This window comes from Hylobates moloch, unplaced genomic scaffold (assembly GCF_009828535.3).
Source record: "Hylobates moloch isolate HMO894 unplaced genomic scaffold, HMol_V3 SCAFFOLD_7, whole genome shotgun sequence".
Lineage (NCBI taxonomy): Eukaryota > Metazoa > Chordata > Mammalia > Primates > Hylobatidae > Hylobates > Hylobates moloch.
In genome coordinates, this window is record NW_026652282.1 from 16085967 (window position 1) to 16108538 (window position 22572).

General features: G+C 45.1%; 2 protein-coding genes across 3 annotated transcripts in view; one reads left to right on the forward strand and one right to left on the reverse strand.

The window, feature by feature from the left end:
• The window catches only part of PDHA1 (pyruvate dehydrogenase E1 subunit alpha 1), a 21685-nt gene extending 9092 nt beyond the window's left edge, over positions 1-12593 (forward strand). Inside the window, exons 3-12 of the mRNA XM_058441835.1 lie at positions 2230-2289; positions 2846-3019; positions 4151-4277; positions 5916-6007; positions 7339-7431; positions 8180-8335; positions 8513-8584; positions 10465-10532; positions 11683-11791; positions 12203-12593. Of these exons, the coding sequence (XP_058297818.1) occupies positions 2230-2289; positions 2846-3019; positions 4151-4277; positions 5916-6007; positions 7339-7431; positions 8180-8335; positions 8513-8584; positions 10465-10532; positions 11683-11791; positions 12203-12367 (1116 nt within the window). The 3' untranslated portion in view covers positions 12368-12593. The remainder of the gene's footprint in view (positions 1-2229; positions 2290-2845; positions 3020-4150; positions 4278-5915; positions 6008-7338; positions 7432-8179; positions 8336-8512; positions 8585-10464; positions 10533-11682; positions 11792-12202) is intronic.
• A 142-nt stretch (positions 12594-12735) lies between these two features.
• The window catches only part of MAP3K15 (mitogen-activated protein kinase kinase kinase 15), a 55410-nt gene continuing 45573 nt past the window's right edge, over positions 12736-22572 (reverse strand). The window contains exons 16-20 of one of the 2 annotated variants that reach the window (XM_058441531.1): positions 21858-22023; positions 15499-15611; positions 14262-14362; positions 14108-14184; positions 12736-12827 (exon numbers count right to left, since the gene is read on the reverse strand). In XM_058441531.1, the coding sequence (XP_058297514.1) occupies positions 12770-12827; positions 14108-14184; positions 14262-14362; positions 15499-15611; positions 21858-22023 (515 nt within the window). In that variant the 3' untranslated portion in view covers positions 12736-12769. Of the gene's footprint in view, positions 13602-14107; positions 14185-14261; positions 14363-15498; positions 15612-21857; positions 22024-22572 lie in introns of both variants that reach the window. The other variant, XM_032756658.2, reaches the window with a different exon arrangement.

The window sequence follows — 22572 nt, forward strand, 5'->3', positions numbered from 1 at the left end:
TTTGAGACGGAGTTTCACTCTGTCGCCCAGGCTGGAGTGCAGTGGCGCAATCTCGGCTCACTGCAAGCTCCGCCTCCCGGGTTCACGCCATTCTCCTGCCTCAGCCTCTCCGAGTAGCTGGGACTACAGGCGCCTGCCACCACGCCCGGCTAATTTTTTGTATTTTTTTTAGTAGAGACGGGGTTTCACCGTGGTCTCGATCTCCTGACCTCGTGATCCGCCCAACAAGCTCTCACTCAGAAATGATACACTCACACTTCTGATAGGACTTTTAGCTTTTTTAACTTTGCTCCTTTCACTCATATCAATGGTTCTTATTTTTGAGATACACAATAATGAAGCCATGGGAGAAAGTATCTAAGTAGCTTTCTGGCAGTCCTAATCTTTGCAGGCGCAAGATTACAGGCGCATGCCACAGCACTGGGCCCCTTCTTGCTCTTTATTGTATAGCATTATCCTGCCTCATTGTTTCAACTCTAGGATTGAGAAAGAAGTTACCTTTTCTCTGTTACTGTTGCCTGGCTGGTTTGGACTCCTGCCTTCCAAAAACTGCAGTTTCTGTAGTTGTATTTGGAAATTTACTTCGCAATACAATAAATTTCTGGCCCCACAAAATATTTATTAACTGCCAAGAATAACACATCTGTTTGATTGCTAAATATAACCATCGATTTGCTGTTTCACCCTCTCTCAGCTTTACTTCTTCCCAAATTCCTAAATTTCCTTCACTTTTTCTGAGATACATTAGTGGACTGTCTCTGCCTGTAAGTTAACTGAAACACTGATTCCTAGTATTTCAGTTGTTTTCCTCCAGCACTGTCATTGTCTGTGTTTGTTGGCTTTGTCCGATAATGGTCTATTGAGGGGCGAAGAGATACGTAATTAGCTTTCTGCCTATTGGCTTGTACACTCCAGGGTATACTTGGCAGATCAGTCTTAACTCTTCTTACCAAGATCCAGTCCAGTGCTGGATTAGGTAAGGTATGAACACATCAGATGTGCTTTTTATGGAGAAATCATGTTGGTTTACATGTCAGTGTGTGAGAATGTGGCAGAAGGGAGCTAAAATAGTGTGATAGTACTACTGGATAAATGTTGTGGTCTAACCTAAACCTTAGCCATTACATAGAATACTTTTGCTGTGAGTAGGTTTGGTCAGTTGTAAAACTGGAAAGGAATCATTTCTCACCCCCCACCCCCAAGCTTTTTACCTCCAAACAGTGACAGCCACCCAAACATCAACAGAACAGTGTTTTAGAGCACATTTCTTTCTACTGGGGCTTCAGGAGGAGCCTGTCCAAGATTTAGGCTGTTCAAATTATAAATTATAAAACAGCTGGCTCAAGCCCATTGTGTTTAAGTCAGAGAGTGCTAAGTATCTTTTCTTTTGTCTTGTCTCCCTGAAGTATTTATCTCATACTTCAATCAATTTAAAATATTTTTTCTTACAGATCCAATTTGATAGAAGAGTCAAGTTTGCCTAGAGTGGGGATTAAATCATAGTTTTATTTGAAGTATAATTTTGGCTTGCTCAAAATGAACAGTATCTGGTTATGACTAAGAATGGCATAAACAGGCCAGATGCGGTGGCTCACACCTGCAATCCCAGCACTTTGGGAGGCCAAGGCAGGTGGATCACCTGAGGTCAGGAGTTGGAGACCAGCCTGGCCAACATGGTGAAACCCCATCTCTAATAAAAATATAAAAATTAGCTGGGCATGGTGGTGGGCACCTGTACTACTCCCAAGCTACTCGGGAGGCTGAGACAGGAGAAATCACTTGAACCCGGGAAGCGGAGGTTGCAGTGAGCCAAGATCGCACCACCGCACTCCAGCCTGGGTGATAAAAGCAAAACTCCGTCTCAAAACAAACAAACAAAAGAATGGCATAAACAAACACAGCTCACAGATGATCTAGTCTCTTTAGCCACTAATTTCATTATATTCTCACTGTAATTTCTTTGAAAACAAAGGATGGGTTTGGTTTTTGCCCCTCTTTGCGCTGCTTGCCTTCAGATGCGGGATGATCATGTTTCATTGGCCAAAGCATGGATTCATTTTGGAGGCCAAGGAAGATGCAAACACAGCGCGCAGGGTGGAAGAGAAGCCTATGAATATGTTGGGGCTTACTAAATTTCCATAACTTCATCCTGATAACTGATTATTATACTTTCCAAAATAGCTGACAATTAAAAAGTACTGATTTGTTTGTATATTTTTGTCTTTTAAGGCAAGCAGAGTGCTAGTAGCATCCCGTAATTTTGCAAATGATGCAACATTTGAAATTAAGGTAAGAGGTGTTTTACTTTAATAATTTTTTCACAGGTACACTCTGATATACAGTTTTACCTTTAGAATAGAACATTTTGATGTTCATGCTTAGTCATCATTTTCTTCTAAATGTTCCAGGATCAGAAGTTCAGAGAAGCTTCACGAAAACTAGAATTTATTATTAGCAGCTTGCTGTTGTTCTGTGGGGGGAAGGGGAAGGAGCTAGAAAATAAAAATAAAAGCTTATTCTAAAGTTTAGAATGTAATTCAGTGAAATATTTGAATAAGAAGAGTCTTAGTTGTTTCTTTGAAGGTTCTTTCAACCTATAACTCAGTTGGCTTCTAGGGGCTTTCAGTGAAAATCATCTTAGAAAGATTTCCTTCCCCCAAGCCCCATCTCATTGCACAGTGAGGTTTATGGATTTAGGGAACAGAGGCGATATGAAGCATTACTAATGTGCTCCTTTGCAGTTTTTCAAGTTCAATATTATTTGCAATGGAGTTAGATCTTAGAGTGGTCAACAGTGTTTGCAATGTAGTATGTGGAGGATAATAAGTACCTTATTCCATTTCAGAAATGTGACCTTCACCGGCTGGAAGAAGGCCCTCCTGTCACAACAGTGCTCACCAGGGAGGATGGGCTCAAATACTACAGGATGATGCAGACTGTGCGCCGAATGGAGTTGAAAGCAGATCAGCTGTATAAACAGAAGATTATTCGTGGTTTCTGTCACTTGTGTGATGGTCAGGTGAGTGGTAGGTTTGTGATAGAACTGTGTTATTTAGGTACTGAAGTATGGCTTGTACTTATTGGGCTTTACCCTGCCGTATGTATCAGAAGAGTTTGAGGCTGGTAATGTAATTTTCTTTTATTTATTTTTTTGAGACAGTCCCTCTCTGTCGCCCAGGTTAGAGTACAGTGGTGTGATCTTGGCTCACTGTAGCCTCTGCCCACTGGGCTCAAGCAATCCTCCCACCTCAGCCTCCTGAGTATCTGGGACCACAGGTGCACACCACCACACCCAGCTAATTTTTATATTTTTTGGAGAGACGGGGTCTCACTATGTTGCCCAGGCTAGTCTCAAACTTCTGGGCTCAAGTGGTCTGCCCACCTTAGCCTCCCAAGGTTCTAGGATTACAGGCGTGAGCCACTATGCCTGGGTGAAGCCAGTATTTTAGAATTAAAAAGTAGAATGCCAAAACCTGCTATGAAGCTTAGGCTAAAGAATTCATTCACACGTAACATTGCCAGTTTTCTGTACCTGTTCTTAGAGTTTTACTATTTTAAAACTTTCTGGCACTGTGATCGCCTGTACTGTATATAATTTGGAGAGAAAGGATTAGTTTGTTTTTTGTTTTGTGGGCTTAGGTCAAGGGTTACAGAGTCAAATACCTACAAGGGCCAGCCAGGTAGAATAAATGAGCGAAGAAGGCTAGGTATACAAAACAGAAAATGGTGACAGGGACTCGTGCTGAACTGGGACCAGCATGCCCTACCCAGAGGAATGCCATGACTTGGTTCCAGCCAGTTGGTGCCATGTGGAAATCAGGGGTAATGTTTCCTGTTTTCCATGTCTAAGAGAAGGCAGAAGTCTGGATTTTCATGTGAAATTCCCCAGTGTTTTAATGTTGACATCTGATGTAGGATTTTCTTTTAGGTCATCATACAGGAGAAAGGAAGGAAGTGGCACATGTGTGGGTTGCCAGTTTATTGCTTCTGGTTTGGGCCTTCCACTCTGTATTTTGGTGGAAAATAGCTACTTTCTCTGGTTATTAATGACAGGTTCTACTAGCCCAAATATTTCACTACGGTCTAGGAAACGTTTTTATTTAGAAACATGTATCGTATTGCCTCATAGTTTCTCCTTCCTCTAACACAGGAAGCTTGCTGTGTGGGCCTGGAGGCCGGCATCAACCCCACAGACCATCTCATCACAGCCTACCGGGCTCACGGCTTTACCTTCACCCGGGGCCTTTCCGTCCGAGAAATTCTCGCAGAGCTTACAGGTTTGCTGTTGATTTACAGGAAGGGGAAATGAGTGGATTAAGTTTTTAAATATCTCCCATTAAGAGCTATTATGAGTTAATGTTTGTTAAAAGTTTTAAGTTTCTTTTTTTAACCCTCTCTCCTTTGGTACTTCTGTTGTGCTCTTGAGTTAACTGACCATTTGTGAAGTTCTCTGGCCCCTCAGGTAAAAGTTTAAAACAGGTTAGTGCTATAAAATCACAATAGGTTTGGTTATCATTCAAACATGCCAACAGAAGTCTAGCAGTCATAGAAAGTAAGTTGGGTTGAAGCACTCTATGGTATGCAATGTAAATTCTAGAAATCTTCTTAATATTCCCCTTTTCTTTGTCCCCCTTGACTATTTGTTTTGGTGTTTTTTTTTTGTTTTGTTTTGTTTTGTTTTGAGACTGTCTCACTCTGTTGTCCAGGCTGGAGTGCACTGGTGTGATCTCGGCTCACTGCAACCTCCACCTCCCGGGTTCAAGCGATTCTCATGCCTCCGCCTCCCGAGTAGCTGGGACTACAGGCATGCACCACCACACCCAGCTAATTTTTGTATTTTTAGTAAAGACGGGGTTTCACCATGTTGGCCAGGCTGGTCTCCAACTCCTGACGTCAGGTGATCCACCTGCCTCGGCCTCCCAAAGTGTGCTGGGATTACAGGCGTGAGCCACCGCACCTGGCCTGTTTTGTTTTTTTTGAGACAGAGTCTCACTTTGTTGCCCAGGCTAGAGTGCAGTGGCCTGCCTCAGCCTCCCAAAATGCTAGGATTACAGGCGTGAGCCACTTGTGCCCGGCCCTTCTTTTTTTTTTTTTTTTTTTGAGACAGAGTTTCACTCTTTTGCCCAGGCTGGAGTGGCTGGAGTGAAGTGCTATGATTTTGGCTCACTGCAGCCTCCACCCCCCGGGTTCAAGCAGTTCTCCTGCCTCAGCCTCCCGAGTAGCTAGGATTATAGGTGCCTAACCACCACACCTGGCTGATTTTTGTATTTTTAGTAGAGACCAGGTTTCACCATGTTGGCCAGGCTGGTCTTGAACTCTTGACCTCAGGTGATCCACCCACTTCGACCTCCCAAAATGTTAGGATTACAGGCGTGAGCCACCGCGCCTGGCCCTCCTTGACTCTTGAACTATGGTTGTCCCTCCATATATCCAGGGGATTGGTTCTAGGACCCTCGAGTATACCAAAATCCTCAAATACTCAAGTCCCGAAGTCAGCCTTCCATATCTTCGGGTTTGCATCCTGAGAATATTGTATTTTCAATCCATGTGTGGCTGAAAAAAAATCTGTGTATAAGTGTACCCGTGCAGTTCAAACCCTGTTCAAGGATTGAATATATTTAGTGTACTAGTATAGGAGAGGTCCTAAGATGTTTGTAACTGGCCAAAAAACCCAGAAAAGTCCAGGGTACCATCTGCATGGAACATCTGAAGGAAACTAAGTGACTAGAGAGTAGGAAAAGCTGGAAAGGTTGAAGCACGTGGAACTAGTGAAAGGACAAGGAGAAGGGAGTACTTAAGACGACTGAACTGGCCTCTGCGTTCTAATGGTTGAGCCTCAGAGTACATACTTGGGGTGCGGTTTGGTTTGCTTTGTAGAGTTGGTTCTGCACATGTGTATGTTCTGCCATTTCCAGGACGAAAAGGAGGTTGTGCTAAAGGGAAAGGAGGATCGATGCACATGTATGCCAAGAACTTCTACGGGGGCAATGGCATCGTGGGAGCGCAGGTAGTCAAGGACGAGGATTGTGTGCTGCTTTAGATTTGGCCCTGGACTTTGTCTTCAAAAACTTTCACAGCCCCAGACAACTTTTCCTGAAGTAGTAAGCCATGTGCTGCACAGTGACGCTTTGGTCAATGTCGCATATATGACGGTGGACCCATAAGATTATAATGGAGCTGAAAAATTCCTGTCGCCTAGTGATGTTGTAGTGGCACAACACATTACCTTTTCTACGTTTAGGTACACAAATATTTTGCCTACAGGATTCAGTAGAGTCACATGCTGTGCAGGGTTGTAGCCTAGGAGCAGTAGGCTCTACTATACAGCCTAGGTGTGCAGTAGGCTGTACCATCTAGGGTTGTGCATTACAGTATGGTGTTCACACGACAAAATCACCTAGTGATGCAATTCTGAGAATATATCCCTGTTGTTAAGTGACGCATGACTGTATTTTGGGAGCTTGTTTTCCTTTTAAAGACCTAGTGCTTCATATCCTACCATTTGAGAGGAGTAGATTTGGATGGTGATTTATAATGTTTCCTTTTAGGTGTCTGCTGTTTTAAAAGTAAGCAGGAGCCTCTAGCAGTGGAGCCATACCTTCCCCTTCCTATTTATATTTCAGTACATTAATTGCTTTATCTTGTCAACTTCATTATGGGGTCCTTGTTCTCATCAGTTAGTGAATGATGAAGAATTAACAGCACAAAATTATATCCAGACTGTTTCTTTTCCTTTTTAATATATTAAGATTCTGTGTTTTGTTTTGTTTTTTTTTAAACCTAGGTTTTTTTGTGTTTTTTTTTTTTTTTTTTCTTTCGAAATGGAGTCTTGCTCAGCCACCCAGGCTGGAACAGTGGTGTAATCTCAGCTCACTGCAACCTCCACCCCCGGGTTCAAGCAATTCTCCTGCCTCAGCCTCCTGAGTAGCTGGGACTACAGTTACGCACCACCATGCCCAACCATTTTTTGTATTTTTAGTAGAGACGGGGTTTCACCATCTTGTCCAGGATGGTCTCGATCTTTTGACCTCATGATCTGCCCAAAGTGCTGGGATTACAGGCGTGAGCCACCACGCCTGGCCAGGTTTTATTTTTTAACTCTTGAATGCAGAAATGTTGTTGCTTACTGGTTAAAATAGAACATAGTATTTATATATTACTTTACTGCTTCATTGAAAATATCAGAAGTGGGATAAACAGAGAGATAGGGTTGGAAGGAGAGTTTGTAGCAGCAGTGTAATTTCTGTGCCAGATTCTGGCCAGGAGTGAAAATGCAGGGCATTAATATCTCCTCTCGTGGATTTCTGTGTTTCCTTTCTCGGTTGTCCTTAATGTTAGGTGCCCCTGGGCGCTGGGATTGCTCTAGCCTGTAAGTATAATGGAAAAGATGAGGTCTGCCTGACTTTATATGGCGATGGTGCTGCTAACCAGGTAATTATGTCTCAACTTCCCAATAACAGTCTTATTTTCAAAGTCTTTAATATTCACAGTTGAATTTCTAAAGAAGTAGCATATTGCTTATTAGGTGAAATAGCAATTCCTATGGCTAGCTCAAATTTGGTTGACTTATGGCCAGATTAGAGATTGACCTCTTAGCGTTGTTTCACAAGAGACTTACGGGGGCACATTCCTGTGAAGGAGCTCACCTTTGCTCTATATCAGTGCTTGGCAAAGGCCCTGTGGTAAAGGACCTCCCCACAACCTATTGCAAAACGATACAGACCCACTCTCTTGGATGTCCAGGCCGGCAGTGTCAAATTCGGATAATAGCGTCTGAAACTGTACTTAACTCAGTTTCTATGCTTCTCTTGTTACCGAGTAATCCCCAGTCTGTGGCCAGCAATCTGTGAAGCCCTGTTCTAGAGGCTGATTCTTAGGTGCTGGTTCACTCTGGCTATCCAGTGGGCCTGATAGATTTCATATTGATCTTTTTTCCAGTGTGTTCGTTACTGCTAGCATGGCCCCAAAGAAACAGGTAGTAGTTGGTTTGTCACTTTCCTTAGTTGCAAGAGTATGATGCCTGCTGCTTCTCCTCCACCACCCACCCCGCTTTCCCTCACCACCCAAAGCTCAGTTTTAGAAGACGAGGCTTTCTGTGCCAGGCAGAGCAGCAGCTGTTACAGATAATGAAGCCTGGAGAAAGAAGCCAAATGAAACCCCTTTTCATAACTACTTCCAGGGCCAGATATTCGAAGCTTACAACATGGCAGCTTTGTGGAAATTACCTTGTATTTTCATCTGTGAGAATAATCGCTATGGAATGGGAACGTCTGTTGAGAGAGCAGCAGCCAGCACTGATTACTACAAGAGAGGCGATTTCATTCCTGGGCTGAGAGTAAGGACACCTGTGGTGGGGTCAGGGCCAAGGCCAAGGGTATGTTCTTGTGCAGACCCTTGACGAGCTTAGAAACATTGGAGAGTTTGTCATACACGAGCAGGTCATGTGAAAGTAAAATGGGGCAGTTGGATTCATGCTTCACCGCCTCCCCCCCCCTTCCCCGTTTATTACCAGGTGGATGGAATGGATATCCTGTGCGTCCGAGAGGCGACAAGATTTGCTGCTGCCTATTGTAGATCTGGGAAGGTAAGGCTCTAAAGCCCTCTGGGCTAATGACATTTATATCTGGAAGTTCAAAGACTGTGCCTGCTGAAGCTGTTAGTGGGTAGCTGCTAATTGAGGTGCATATGATGGAAGCAGAGTGAAGGGAGCAGGGTTCCTTTGGGTAGCTTGGTCTTGGTAGCTCACCTGCTGGGAAGCCCACATTTCTCTCATTTGGGGGAAGTTTGTTCCGGTGCTTCCTCTGCTTTGGCCTGTCTTCATCATGACAATTGCTTTGCCTTTTCCTTAGGTTAATTCTGTCCCTCCTCCCCACCCCCCATTAATCATGAGTCCCTTGAAGGAACAGATTGGGGATCCCCACAGTGTCCAGCATAGAATGTCATGTATACAATGGGCATTTAATATGTGTGTCTTACACAAACAGTATGGTAGAAGCTTCTAATCTTAGTCTTGCTCAGTCCTAAGCATCTTTCCCTTCAGTGTATGGCAGTGAGGGAGATGGTAACAGGGAGACTGGGCTAAAGAGGTTTCACTTCCTTCGGCACTAGTATAGGCTTAGGAGGTTTGGGTGTTCTCCTTAAATCAGTGTTCCACAGCCCAGAAACAAGGTTTCTGAAGTTGCCACTTCAGCGCCATACCATGTACGTTTGGGCAGTGATGCGAATCAGATGTGGCCAGCAGTGATGGAAATGTCACAAAGTGGAGAGACAGGGAAGTGAGGGTAGGAATGTAGTAACATTAAATAAGAGCTAATGAGTAGAATGAACTAGAGCAGGACCAAGACAACAGCTTGGGTACAATGGGCTGAGCAGTCTATGTCAGGACCGTAAGGCTGGGAGTGCCAGGCCCTGAGTGATGGGTATTGACCCCACCTCTCCCAGTTCCTGAAAAGAATACATGGGGGCCAGCCCTGGCTGGAGACAAGGTGATTTGTAGAATGTGTGACTTTCCCAAACAGATAACCTTCACAATTCTGAGTTAGGTGTTACTGTTTTGCCCATTTTGCAGACAAGGAAACTGAGCCACAGAGCAGTTAAAGGTACACAGCTACTCTATCTATCTTAGAGCCAGCTCCCCACTCGCCCATTTTAACTGCTGCACCAAACCAACCAAGGATCCTCAATGTTTCTCCACCCCAGTGTTCAGAGCCATCTCCTGGAAGTGGGCTAGTGTAGAATGAGCAAGCCACTTGGTGATATGGAGCCCAACTGGCCAGACTCCCAGCAGAGCCTCGGGGTTTGGGTAGCAGAGGTTGTTGGTGCCTGCCAACTTTGTTACACACTAGCAAGGTCTGTGAAGTAGGAGTGGCTGGCAGCCCCACAACACACCATGAGAAAGGAGCATGAGATGGAAATCTGCCTAGCCAATAGCAGGAGGCTCTAGAACATGCTCAGAGCCTTTTTCTTTTTTCACAGGGTCTCACGCAGTGGTACACACAGTTCACTGCACCCTTGACCTTCCAGAATCAGGTGATCCTCCCAAGTAGCTGGGACTACAGGCGCACGCCACCATGCGTGGCTAATTTTTGTATTTTTTGATAGAGATGGGGTTTTACCATGTTGTCCAGGCTGGTCTCCACCTCCTGGGCTCAAGTGATCCGCCCACCTCAGCCTCCCAAAGTGCTGGGATTACAGGCGTGAGCCACCATGCCTGGCCTTCAAAGCCTTTTTGATTCAAAACAAGCTGTTGGCAGATTGCCTTATTAAAAATGAGAAAGATGAAATATGCAATCAATACTTGCTAGAAATGAGAACAGAGCAGTCAACCAATAAGAAATTCGCGACAACTCAGAAGATCTGATAAGAATACACTGGACGCTTAATAAAGGGCCTGCGTTGGAGGCCGTGGATTGTCGGCCTGTTCTTCCAGTCATCGTTCCTAACTGCCTACTGGTTCTGTTTTAGGGGCCCATCCTGATGGAGCTGCAGACTTACCGTTACCACGGACACAGTATGAGTGATCCTGGAGTCAGGTACGCTCATGGGCAGTGTGGTTTCCATAGGGGGTGGGCTTTGAATGGTGTTACATGGCAAAAGCAACACATTTCAATATTTGCTTTTGGAGCTAGATGCCAGTTCACTTCATATACGCAGTTGTGTTGGCATCAAGTTATCTGAAAGCAGTGGCTCCTAATAAAAAAGCTTTCTGAAAATGCCTACAGTGTATAGTGTGTGTGAGCACAAGCAGCGATTTTTAAAGAGAGTGTTATATACCTTAATTGCAGAGGGAAATTGTTACAGGGCTGATGGGGGCATTTAGCTTTTGTAGGCATTACCCCAAGTCCACACATGGCATACTCCACCTGAAGAGGATTAGAATTTGGAGATGTTCTTCTGTCTGGTATAGAGCTAAGGGTAAGTGGGTGTTCAATCCCTTGAAATACATCAATCAAAAAAGCTAGGTTCCACTAGGAAGGCATGAATTTTACTTTTTTGCTTAGTAGCTCTGGCCTGTGATTCTGGAATCCCAGTTTTGACACAGTTGAATAAATAAGCCTTTGTAGAGTGGACTTCTAAGGAAAATATATGGAAAAATGCACTTTGTGTAAATCTATTGTTGAAAATGGTAGAATCCTTTTAGTGTTACTTCAGATGATGTAGGCATAAGATACATTGGTTTTGCTGGCTGTGCTTCTCTTTAAGGGAGAAAGGCAAGGCACGTGGATTTCCTGCTTGGCGCTCTGATGTCTCAAAGTCTAATCATCACCACACACACCATCTCTGCTGTCCCCACCCATGTAGTATACAGGAGCCCAAATGGGTGGGACAAGTGACACTTCTTTAGACCCTTACGTCTAAATTGAAGCAGCAAGCAAAGCAGCAAGCAAAAACTTGGCTCCTGTTGTCGGAATGCCGGGGAAGCCATGTGACTCACCAGTGTATGGTTTTCTAGAAAAGACAGAAGCAGTTATTACAGAATGTTAGGCTGCGTTCTGGTATTTTGAAAGTATAACTTTGCCACTCCTATAGTGACATAGACATTGATGTGCCCCTTTGTTTCAGAAACACACTTCTGTATTTCACACCTCATTGGGACAATCCAACCCCATATCACATTTCATCACGCTGTCCTTGCTCTACAACTGTTCTTACTGATTGATTACTACTTTTCCCTCCCCATAGTTACCGTACACGAGAAGAAATTCAGGAAGTAAGAAGTAAGAGTGACCCTATTATGCTTCTCAAGGACAGGATGGTGAACAGCAATCTTGCCAGTGTGGAAGAACTAAAGGTACAGTCACTTGTTCGTGGTGGTTTGAAGGTTGGCTTTAAAAGTTGCCACCCCTGGGTGGCCATAGAGTTTGTGTGGGTTCCTGCAAGCCCAGAAAGTGATATAATTCCTAAGTCCCTCGGGGCAGGGGCTTTTCCTTTAGTTTCATCTATTCAAAATTGTATTACTCTTCAGATTTTGGTGGACCGTGAACCACCATCACAGTGGCAAAGCCCCCACAGTAGCATGGTTCTTTTTTCCTAAACGTATACTGTGGATTTTTAATTCATAAAATAGATACACCCTAGAAATCTGTATTCCAAAATCTTCCGAATTAGCAACTGTTCGTACTTGTAGTTAAAGAGTTAGTTACACCAGCAACAGGTCCTCAGTAGAACTCTAGTTGGTACCTAAGCTGCTGTTCATTTTTAGGAAATTGATGTGGAAGTGAGGAAGGAGATTGAGGATGCTGCCCAGTTTGCCACGGCCGATCCTGAGCCACCTTTGGAAGAGCTGGGCTACCACATCTACTCCAGCGACCCACCTTTTGAAGTTCGTGGTGCCAATCAGTGGATCAAGTTTAAGTCAGTCAGTTAAGGGGAGGAGAAGGGGAGGTTATACCTTCAGGGGGCTACCAGACAGTGTTCTCAACTTGGTTAAGGAGGAAGAAAAGCCAGTCAATGAAATTCTTGTTGGTTAAGAAGAAAACCCAGTTTTCAATGAAATTCTTGTAAACTTCCATTAAGATTAAGTGGGTAGATTGAGCAGGTAGTAATTGCATGCAGTTTGTACATTGCTGCATTAAAAGATGAATTATTGAGTGCTTAAAGATTATTTTTGACTTAAAATAGTCGTATACTTTGAACAAATACTCTAATTATGAAAAGGAAGAACAATTCCTTGTATGCCTGTTTCCCCTGCCCCCAGCCACCTTTTTGGGAGGAGACCATTATCGCGGGGCCCCTCCCAGGCATACTTATGGTAACAGCCCACAGCATTCTACCATAGCACCCACCCCGAGCAGCGCTGCAGCCTGTTCGCACTGACCATCACTTCTCTATAAAAGAAAGACACAATATTTATTATCAGGCAAGAGGACAGTTCCATCTTAAAATAAGACTATTTCGTAATCATTTCAAAGGCCACATAACTTAGTTTTCTCTACTTACACATTCAGTATAAATATGAAGCTATTTTCTGTTCATATCAAACATTAACTACAAGGCACATTCATATCAATTTTGTTTCTCAAATTTAAGTACCATACCAGTTCTGAAGCAGTGTCCCAGCTTCCATGTTTGTTTGTTAAACACCCCTTGTTTCACCATTCCAGCAAGGGCTGAAGGGTGTACATTTTTTTTTTTTTTTTTGAGACAGGGTCTGGCTCTGTTGCCCAGGCTGGAGTGCAGTGGTGTGATCGTGGCTCACTGCAGCCTCCACCTCCTGGGCTCAAGCAATCCTCCCACCTCAGCCTCCTGCGTAGCTGGGACTACAGGTGAATTTCCTAATATTCCGGAAGGTCAAAACCAAGGCTCACTGTTTTCACAATACACACAGTTCTATGTTTATAAATAACAGGTTTCAAAAGAAACTCAGGACAGTATTTAAAACAAGTTCTTAAACTATTAATTGAACAATGGCATTTTTAAATATGTAAACACAGCGGAATTCGTGTATACACTAACAGAAGCTTTAACAAAACATGTAGCGTGGTGGCACACTCTGCCACAGCTTAGCTGATTGGTATCAAGCCTTGTCTTTGGTTTCTGAGGCCTCCTGAGCCCTTCTGTACTGGGAGACCGCACTCCAGAGTCTGCAGAGGAGACCACCCCTGGGAAACAAACAGAGCTGTCTTCAGAGTCAGTGCTTCAAGCCAACAGAGCTTAAAACTGCAGTCCCTAACTTAAAAACCTGATGAAAATAAAAATGTTCTCTTCACATACGGAGGTGACGCTCGTGTCCCAGCAGTAGTAGGACATGGCCTTAGAGGTACGTACCTGCAGAGAGCTGGCTATTTCAAATGACTCAGGAACAAGAAGGCAGGTTGCAGTTTAAAGAAGGGGGTGGGTCCGGTGTGCAGGCACGCTTGCCGCGTGCCTCCCCCCACTCCCAGCCAGGCATTAATGGCAGGAGATTGGCCAGCTCTTCTCTGTCACGTTCCTATTTCTGACTTCTGCCTGGCTTTCAGTTTCTGCCCCGCCTTGGCTTTTTCCCAGCTTGAACCTAGTAGAACTCCAGAGTTTGGGGGGAGGGCCAAGCCCTTTGTTTTCTGCTCTTGAAGCATATTCACACATAAAAAGTCGTATTCTCTTATACAAACTGTTTTGAGGCTCTTACCGTAGTCGAAGGTATCTTAGATCTTCCTTAGTGATCTCATTAAGAATATCCGAAAGTGTATAACCCTCTTCAACAATCTGAAACAAAGATCAGATCCTTAAGAGCTGAGCAGCTGTGTAACAACAGCATAAGAATTGCTTTGTTGTAAATTTACCTTTTCAATTGTCTTTGCGTCTGCTCCTTGCAGCCGCAACCAGTCTATAAGCTCTTTATCTGTTCTCTGCCCGTAGGGGCCTGCTGGGTTCTCTGTAATACCTGTAACGATTGGCAATTTGTTATATATTAGTCTAACCATAAAACTCTTCAAAAGTAACCAGTTGGATTAACAAATGATTCTAGAATGTAAATGTGATGTGAGAAAGAGATGAATTAACCCGGTATCACTGAACCACTCTAATACATATTACATAATTCATAATTCTGAGATTCACTTTCTAGAAAGAAGCCTCCTCATCTAGGATACCTTCAGTTAGTTTGGAATTTGATATGTTAGGTCTACCACTTTAAATGCTTATCCCCACATCTTTCAAATGCCTTTCCTTAGGAATCACATCCCTAACTGCGCTGAAAATCCTACAGGGAAATAGGTTTTAGTGTTGAGGTCAGAGCTTATCTAGTTCACATTCCAAGGTAGCTCTGGAGCTCATTTCTAAGTGGCCCAAAACAAATGTCAGGTTGATGGAGGCATATTTATTTACTTATGCAGTAAACTACCCTTTTTAGGTGTCCAATGTGCTATGAAGGTGGCAGCACAGATACAGAAATGACCGTCACTCCCAAAAGTCCTCAATGTGCCCTTTACAATCAGTCCCCTCACCTCCCCATTCGGATTCTGTCCCTGTAGTTTTGCCTTTTCTGGAGGAAAAAGAATCATGGTATGTGGCCTTTTGAATTTTTTTTTTTTTTAGGCAGGGTTTCACTGTCACCCAGGCTGGAGTGCAGTGTCACGACCTCGGCTCACTGCAGCCTCAACCTCCTGGGCTCAGGTGATCCTCCCACCTCAGCCTCCTAAGTAGCTAAGACTACAGGCATGCATCCACCAAGCCCAGCTGGTTTTTTTCTATTTTTTGTAGGGATGGGGTTTTGCTGTGTTGACCAGGCTGGTCTTGAACTCCTGGGCTCAACTGATCTGCTAGCCTCAGCTTCCCAGAGTGCTGGGATTACGGGCACGAGCCACAGTGCTGGCTGTGAATCTAGCTCATTCACTTAGCATACTGCGTTTATAATGCAGCCATGTTGCTGAATGTATCAGTAGTCCCTTTTTATGATTGAGAAGTAGTCTAGAATCTACTGGAGTCTTGGATTAACAGAAGATAACCTCAACTGTTTCTTCAAAGCTAACTAGAATATTAGCTAGATTTTAAAGTCTGTCTCATTGGAAAATGACTTACAATTCGATTTTAATTTTAACTGAAGGTGATACAATTCTTGAGTTTTCTGTTCTAGAGTTTGCCGCAGAAGATTCTGGTACTCTCTCTCTTTTTCAACTAGGTGTTCCAAAAGTCTGGTTTAAAAAAAAAAAAAAGAAAACAGCCATTATCCAGAGAGCATTCAACACCATTCAATTTAACTCAAGCATCTGTTGTGCATACATTAGAGATGGAAAAAAAATGGAAAATGGGACAAGTCTAAGAGTCAGCCTAGAGAGGGAAGCACATGTGTTTCTTCAGGTTCTGTGACTCAGACTTCAGTCTGCAGAGGGGAACCTTCCTTGTGTTTTCCTCCCCTTGACAACAAAGGCCAGTGCTCACAGCTTGGATATATTTTTGCAATGGACTCAGTGTGTGTCCCTCACCCGCCCCAAGTTCATATGTTGAAATCCTAACCCACAAGGTGATGGTGTTAGGACATGGAGATTTGAGAGGTGAGATAAGAGGAGTGTCCTTGTGAAAGGAGACCCCAGAGGCTCCCTCATCCCTTCCACCACGTGAGGACACACTGCGAGAAGATGGCCATCTGTGAATGGGGAAGCAGGCCCTCACTGGCCACAGAATCTGCTGGCACCTCGATCTCGGACTTGAGTCTCCAGAACTGTGAGAAACACATTTCTGTTGTTTATAAGCTGCCTGGTCTCTGGTATTTTGTTACAGTAGCCTGAACGCACTCAGGCAGTTTTGTCTCAAAAACGTATCGTGAACCAAAAGATCCCGATGTTAATCAGAACTCAGCCAGAGGGACGATGTGATTATTTAAACCTGGCTCCCTAAGTCAGATAAGGCAGGTGAAACTAGAATAGAATGGTAAGGTTCTTTCCTCCTCACGCGGGGATTAAACGAAGGGGACAGAAGCCCTTGCTTTTTTTTTTTTTGGAGACAAGAGTCTCACTCTGTCGCCCAGGCTGGAGTTGCAGTGGCACAATCTCGGCTCACTGCAACCTCCACCTCCCGGGTTCAGGCAATTCTGCCTCAGCCTCCCGAGTATCTGGGACTACAGGCACGTGCCACCATGCCTGGGTAATTTTTGTATTTTTAGTAGAGACAGGGTTACATCATATTGGCCAGGCTGGTCTCGAACTCCTGACCTCAAGTGATCCACCTGCCTTGGCCTCCCAAAGTGCTGGGACTACAGGCCTGAGCCACTGCACCCAGCTGGAAGCCCCTGCTTGTAATGGGGCAGAGCAAGGACAGTGAGTGAGACATGGTGCTCTGCCGGTGGGGAGGATGGCTCCTGCCAACATCCACCAAGCACTTCCTACCCAGAATCCAGGACTGTGTCAAACACTGCATGAATTCAGTCACTGAAGCCTTGCAGCACTTCTAGGAAGCACTGGTTGTTCTAAACCCCTGTTTTGAAGCTGTGGTAACCGAGGCAGAGGAGTTAAGTAACGCCCAGAGTCCACAGGCTGGGCTCTTCCCATAGGACCGCCTCCTGAAACCCAGTCTTGCTCATGGACTCTCTGGGATCAGACTGGACTTGGCACAACTGTGCCTCAAACTTCCGAGTCCCCACATGCCAGCTCAGGCGTAGCATGCCTTGGGGGAAAGGGCTGACAGATTGGAACCATGTCTAGCTTTTGTTGGGGCTCAGAAAACAGTGCCCCCAAAGGGCCTCAGCAGCAGCCTCAGAAGCAGAAGTTTTCCTCTGACCTTCTCCTGCCTCCCTCTCAGTCCATTCTCGCGGAGGCACCATAGAATCCCTCTTCCCCAAAGCGGAGCATAGAAACCAGAACTCCTTCTCCCCAAAGCCAGCCACAAAACCTAAAAATACGACTCTAACTTTCCCTCCGCCTTTCTGCGTAAAAATTGGTTATAAAGAAATTCTTGGCCGGGTGCGGTGGCTCACGCCTGTAATCCCAGCACTTGGGGAGGCTGAGGCAGGCAGATCACCTGAGGTCGGAAGTTGGAGACCAGCCTAACATGGAGAAACCGTCTCTACTAAAAATACAAAATTAGCCGGGCATGGTGGTGCATGCCTGTAATCTGAGTTACTTGGTAGGTTGAGGCAGGAGAATCGCTTGAACCTGGGAGGCAGAGGTTGCGGTGAGCCAAGATGGCACCATTGTACTCCAGCCTGGGCAACAAGAGCGAAACTCTGTCTCAAAAAAAAAAAAAAAAAAAAAAAATTCTTCAGGCTGGGCCCAGTGGCTCACACCTATAATCCCAGCACTTTGGGGAGGTCGAGGTGGGAGGATCACCTGAGGTCAGGAGTTCAAGACCAGCCTGGCCAATATGGTGAAACCCCGTCTCTACTAAAAATACAAAAATCAGCCAGGCATGGTGGTGTGCACCTGTAATCCCAGCTACTCGGGAGGGGAGACTGAGGCAGAAGAATCATTCGAACTCAGGAGGCAGAGGTTGCAGTCAGCAGAGATTGCACCACTGCACTCCAGCCTGGGCAACAGAGCCAGACTCCATCTCAAAAAAAAAAAAAAAAAAAAAAGTTCTTCGACCTACTTTGTTTGACTGTAGGTCATAATACCCCCCATTCCAGAGGGTCCTGCCCCACACCCAGGAGAAAGGAATGCTGCTCAGAGAGGCCAAGAAGGATCTAGACAGACAAGCCTTGCTGGGTTTCCCCACTCAGTCTATCAGCATTCGATCAGGCCCTTTTTATCCCTGTTTCTCCACAGTTCTCCATACTTTGTTAAGCCTAAGCATAAAAATGGACGATTTCCCCTGGATCTTTGGGTCTTCATGCTGAAGTTAAATACATGTTAAATACATTTGCATGCCTTTTCTCTAATTAATCAGCCTCATGCAGGTGATTTTCAGCAAACCTCCAGGGGCCAAGGGCCTTGGCCCCCACACTTTTATTGTTTGCTTACATACCTAGTACATGGGATTTGTTTCTTAACTGTGTGTTCCTTTAATTCATTTATATGATCCATGCTGGTAAACTTGGGAATACAGAACTCAGCTTTATTGAAATTACTGAAGGCAGCTGGGCGTGGTGGCTCACACCTGTCATCCCAGAACTTTGGGAGGCCGAGGCAGGCGGATCACCTGAGGTCAGGAGTTTGAGACTGGCCTGGCCAATATGGTGAAACCCCATCTCTACTAAAAATACAAAAATTAGCTGGGTGTGGTGGTGTGCACCTGTGGTCCCACGTACTCGGGAGGCTGAGGCAGGAGAATCGCTTGAACCTGGGAGGTGAAGGTTGCAGTGAGCCAAGAATGTGCCACTGCACTCCAGCCTGGATGACAGAGCAAGCCTCCATCTCAAAAAAAAAAAAAAAAAAAAAAAAAAAAGTCTGACGGTAATTATTGAAGTTGCCATGAGAAGTCACTGCAACAGTAGAGAGATGAGAACACAGGAACTCCTGGATTATTTGGTGGCAAAGTGGGGTGGGGAGAGGAGAACACTTCCACCTCAGCACAACAGCAAAGAGGAAATATTGGCACTCAGCAAATTAGAAGTCCTCTCCCAGTCCTCCCCCCACCGCCTGCCCTCATCCTGGTCTCTCTAGTAGTCCTCCTTTTACGTTAGTGAAGGAGACAACTCAAGCTTGTGCCTGTATCTAGTGGGAAGGACTCTCAGGACTGTCATTCATCAGGACAGACACATCATCCTGTCCAAGAGGTGTCATCTTCCTTCAGCTCTGCCCAACTGCCACATAGCCAAGGCACTTCATACTACAGTGATATGGTTTGGCTGTGTCCCCACCCAAATTTCATCTTGAATTGTAGCTCCCATAATTCCCTTGTGTTGTGGGAGGGACCCAGTGGGAGATAATTGAATCACGGGGGTGGTTTCCCCCATACTGTTCTCATGGTATTGAGTAAGTCTCATGAGATCTGATGGTTTTATAAGGGAAAACCCCTTCCGCCTGGCTCTTTCATTCTCTTTTGTCTGCTGCCATGTAAGACGTGCCTTTTACCTTCTGCCAAGATCGTGAGGCCTCCCCAGCCACGTGGAACTGTAAGTCCATTAAACCTCTTATTATAAATTGCCCAATTTCTGGTATGTATCAGCAGCGTGAAAACGGACTAATACACACAAGGACAGGCACCTTATGCAGGAATGTACAGTTTACATCAATGCCATTCACAGACTGGCCGCTGTCTAACCAACTCCTCATTCCACTGAGACTGGAAAATAACACAATGACCATCGACAGTGGAGAGGAATAACCTTCAAACCCATATATAATCATTTTATGAATTTGGTGATTATAAATCTTATCGGACAACCCAGCAACCCCATTACTGGGTATATACCCAAAGGAATATAAATGGTTCTATTATAAAGATACATGCACATATATGTTCGTTGCAGCACTATTCACAATAGCAAAGACATGGAATCATCCTAAGTATCCACTGATGATAGACTAAAGAAAATGTGGTACATATACACCACGGAATACTATGCAGCCATAAAAAAGGAACAAGATCATGTCCTTTGCAGGGACATGAATGGAGCTGGAGGCCATCATCCTTAGCAAAGAAATGCAGGAACAAAAAACCAAATACCACATGCCATGGGAGCTAAATGATGAGAACATATGGACACATGGGAACAACACACACTGGGGCCTACCAGAGGGTGGAGGGTGGGAGGAGGATCAGGAAAAGCAACTAATGGATACTAGGCTTAATGCCTGGGTGATGAAACAATCTGTACAACAAACCCCCATGACGCAAGATTACCTATGTAACAAACCTGCACTTGTACCCCTGAACTTTAAAAAAAAAAAAAAAAATCTTATTGGGAAAAAATATTAAAGAAATGCTAAGTATTATTACCAACTTTAATATTTGTGATTTTTTAAAACTTTCAAAATGTTGCCACCACTACCATTTAACTAAAGCTCTGGGTCTTTTAAAAAAAGAAATGATTAGATGATCTAAGATGAACTTGAGAGATCCCTGACAGCATATACAACCTTTCATCCAAAATACGTAGCTGGCCCCTTGTCTCCCGGTTAAACAGTCATTAGCGTTCCTCACCAATGATCACACAGCAACAAAGTGTCATTTGGAATGAGTACCAACTCATTTGCTATGACTATGGATTACTTTTTTTTTTTTTTTTTTGAGACAGAGTCTCACTCTGTCTCCCAGGCTGGAGTGCAGTGGCACGATCTCGGCTCATTGCAACCTCCCGCCTCCCGGGTTCAAGCAATTCTTCTGCCTCAGCCTCCTGAGTAGCTGGGATTAACAGGCATGTGCCACCACGTCCAGCTAATTTTTGTATTTTTAGTAGAGACAGGGTTTCACCATATTGGCCAGGCTGGTCTCGAACTCCAGACCTTATGATCCACCCACCTTGGCCTCCCAAAGTGCTGGGATTTACAGGCGTGAGCCACCGTGCCCGGCCAACTATGGATTACTTTTAAAAACCAAATCACACAGCTGATAATGTGACTTCCCAGAGCAAACACGAATAATTTTATTCATTTCACAAATATTTCTTCCCCCTTTTTTTTCTTTTTTTTCAGATGGAGTTATTGCCCAGGCTAGAGTGCAATGGCACGATCTCAGCTCACTGCAACCCCCGCCTCCCGGGTTCAATCGATTCTCCTGCCTTAGCTTCCTAAGCAGCTAAGATTACAGGCGTGCCCCACCATACCTGGCTAATTTTGTAGTTTTAGAACAGATGGGGTTTCACCATGTTGGCCAGGCTGTCTCAAACTCTTGACCTTAAGTGATCCACTCACCTCAGCCTCTCAAAGTGTTGGGATTAGAGGCGTGAGCCACCACGCCCGTCCATTTCACAAATATTAAGCACCTACTGTGTGCCAGGAAGTGAACAAAACAGACCAGTGCATTGGAGGAATATGATGGTGATGCCAGGGTTCCCTGGTTGGGAAGCTATCCACTAATGCTTGTCTAGGGATCATGACAAATCACATGGAAGAAATGACAACAGGACAAACTTCCTCGGGGTTGGGATTATGGGATGTGCATCCACTGATGAAGTGCTAACCAACCCCCAAACCCTGCTACTTCTGCAGGGGCAGGCTGCTGAGCCTGCGAGACCCACACACCATGCCAGGGGCCCCGTCTTGGTGAAAAGAGAGAAAGAATTCAGAGGTGCTGCTGCTTTTAGTATGAGTAATTTCTGTGTGGTCTGGGGCAAGGTACTATACCTCTCTGATTCTGACTTTTTTTTTTTAAAGGAAGGCATTCCTCTAGTCCCTCAATTGAGGCTGAGAATATGCGCCCTTGCCCAGTTCATGGATGATGAAGCTGCTTTTTCTTAAGACCTGGGTGAGATGGTCAACAATAAAGCCAATTAATCAGCATCTTGGTGGCTCAGGCCACTGTCCCAGTGCCTGCTCCCAGAGGAGGGCCCAGAAGCTCCTCACCTGTTGGTCTCCTGCCTAAGCTCACCCAGCTGGAGGCTCAGGTGCTGCTGGTGGGGCTGGGCCTCCTGGCCAGGTCCGGCGGCTGGGGGATAGCCCTCTTCCGCTTCATCCATGTCCTTATCTACCCCTTCAGTCTCACAGGTAGGCTCAAAGTGGGCTCGGAGCTCTGGAAATCACACAAGACATGACCATGGTGAGCAAACCAGGCCAGTGGGGCCTGGGGTCACAGACACCCAGGTCAGCAAACCGGGCTGTTCGGAAGCTGGCCCGGCCCGTGCCATGCTCCATTAGGGGACTGCTGACTTTACAAATGGAGAGGAGACTGTTCCATTTGGTTCTCTGCAGCATAAAGTTGATCACGCCAGTTTCCAGAGGAAGAAATTGAGACTTAAGGATATGAAGTGAGCCAAGGCCAGCGTTCAAAAGGTACAACCAGGCCAGGAGCAGTGGCTTACAGCTGTAATCCAAGCACTTTGGGAGGCTGAGGCAGGCAGATCACTTGAGGTCAGGAGTTTGAGACCAGCCTGGCCAACATGGTGAAACCCCATGTCTACTAAAAAATACATACAAAAATTAGCCAGGGCCAGGCACAGTGGCTCACACCTGTAATCCCAGCACTTTGGGAGGCTGAGGCGGGCAGATCACAAGGTCAAGAGATCAAGACCATCCTGGCCAACGTGGTGAAACCCCGTCACTACTAAAAAAATTAGCTGGG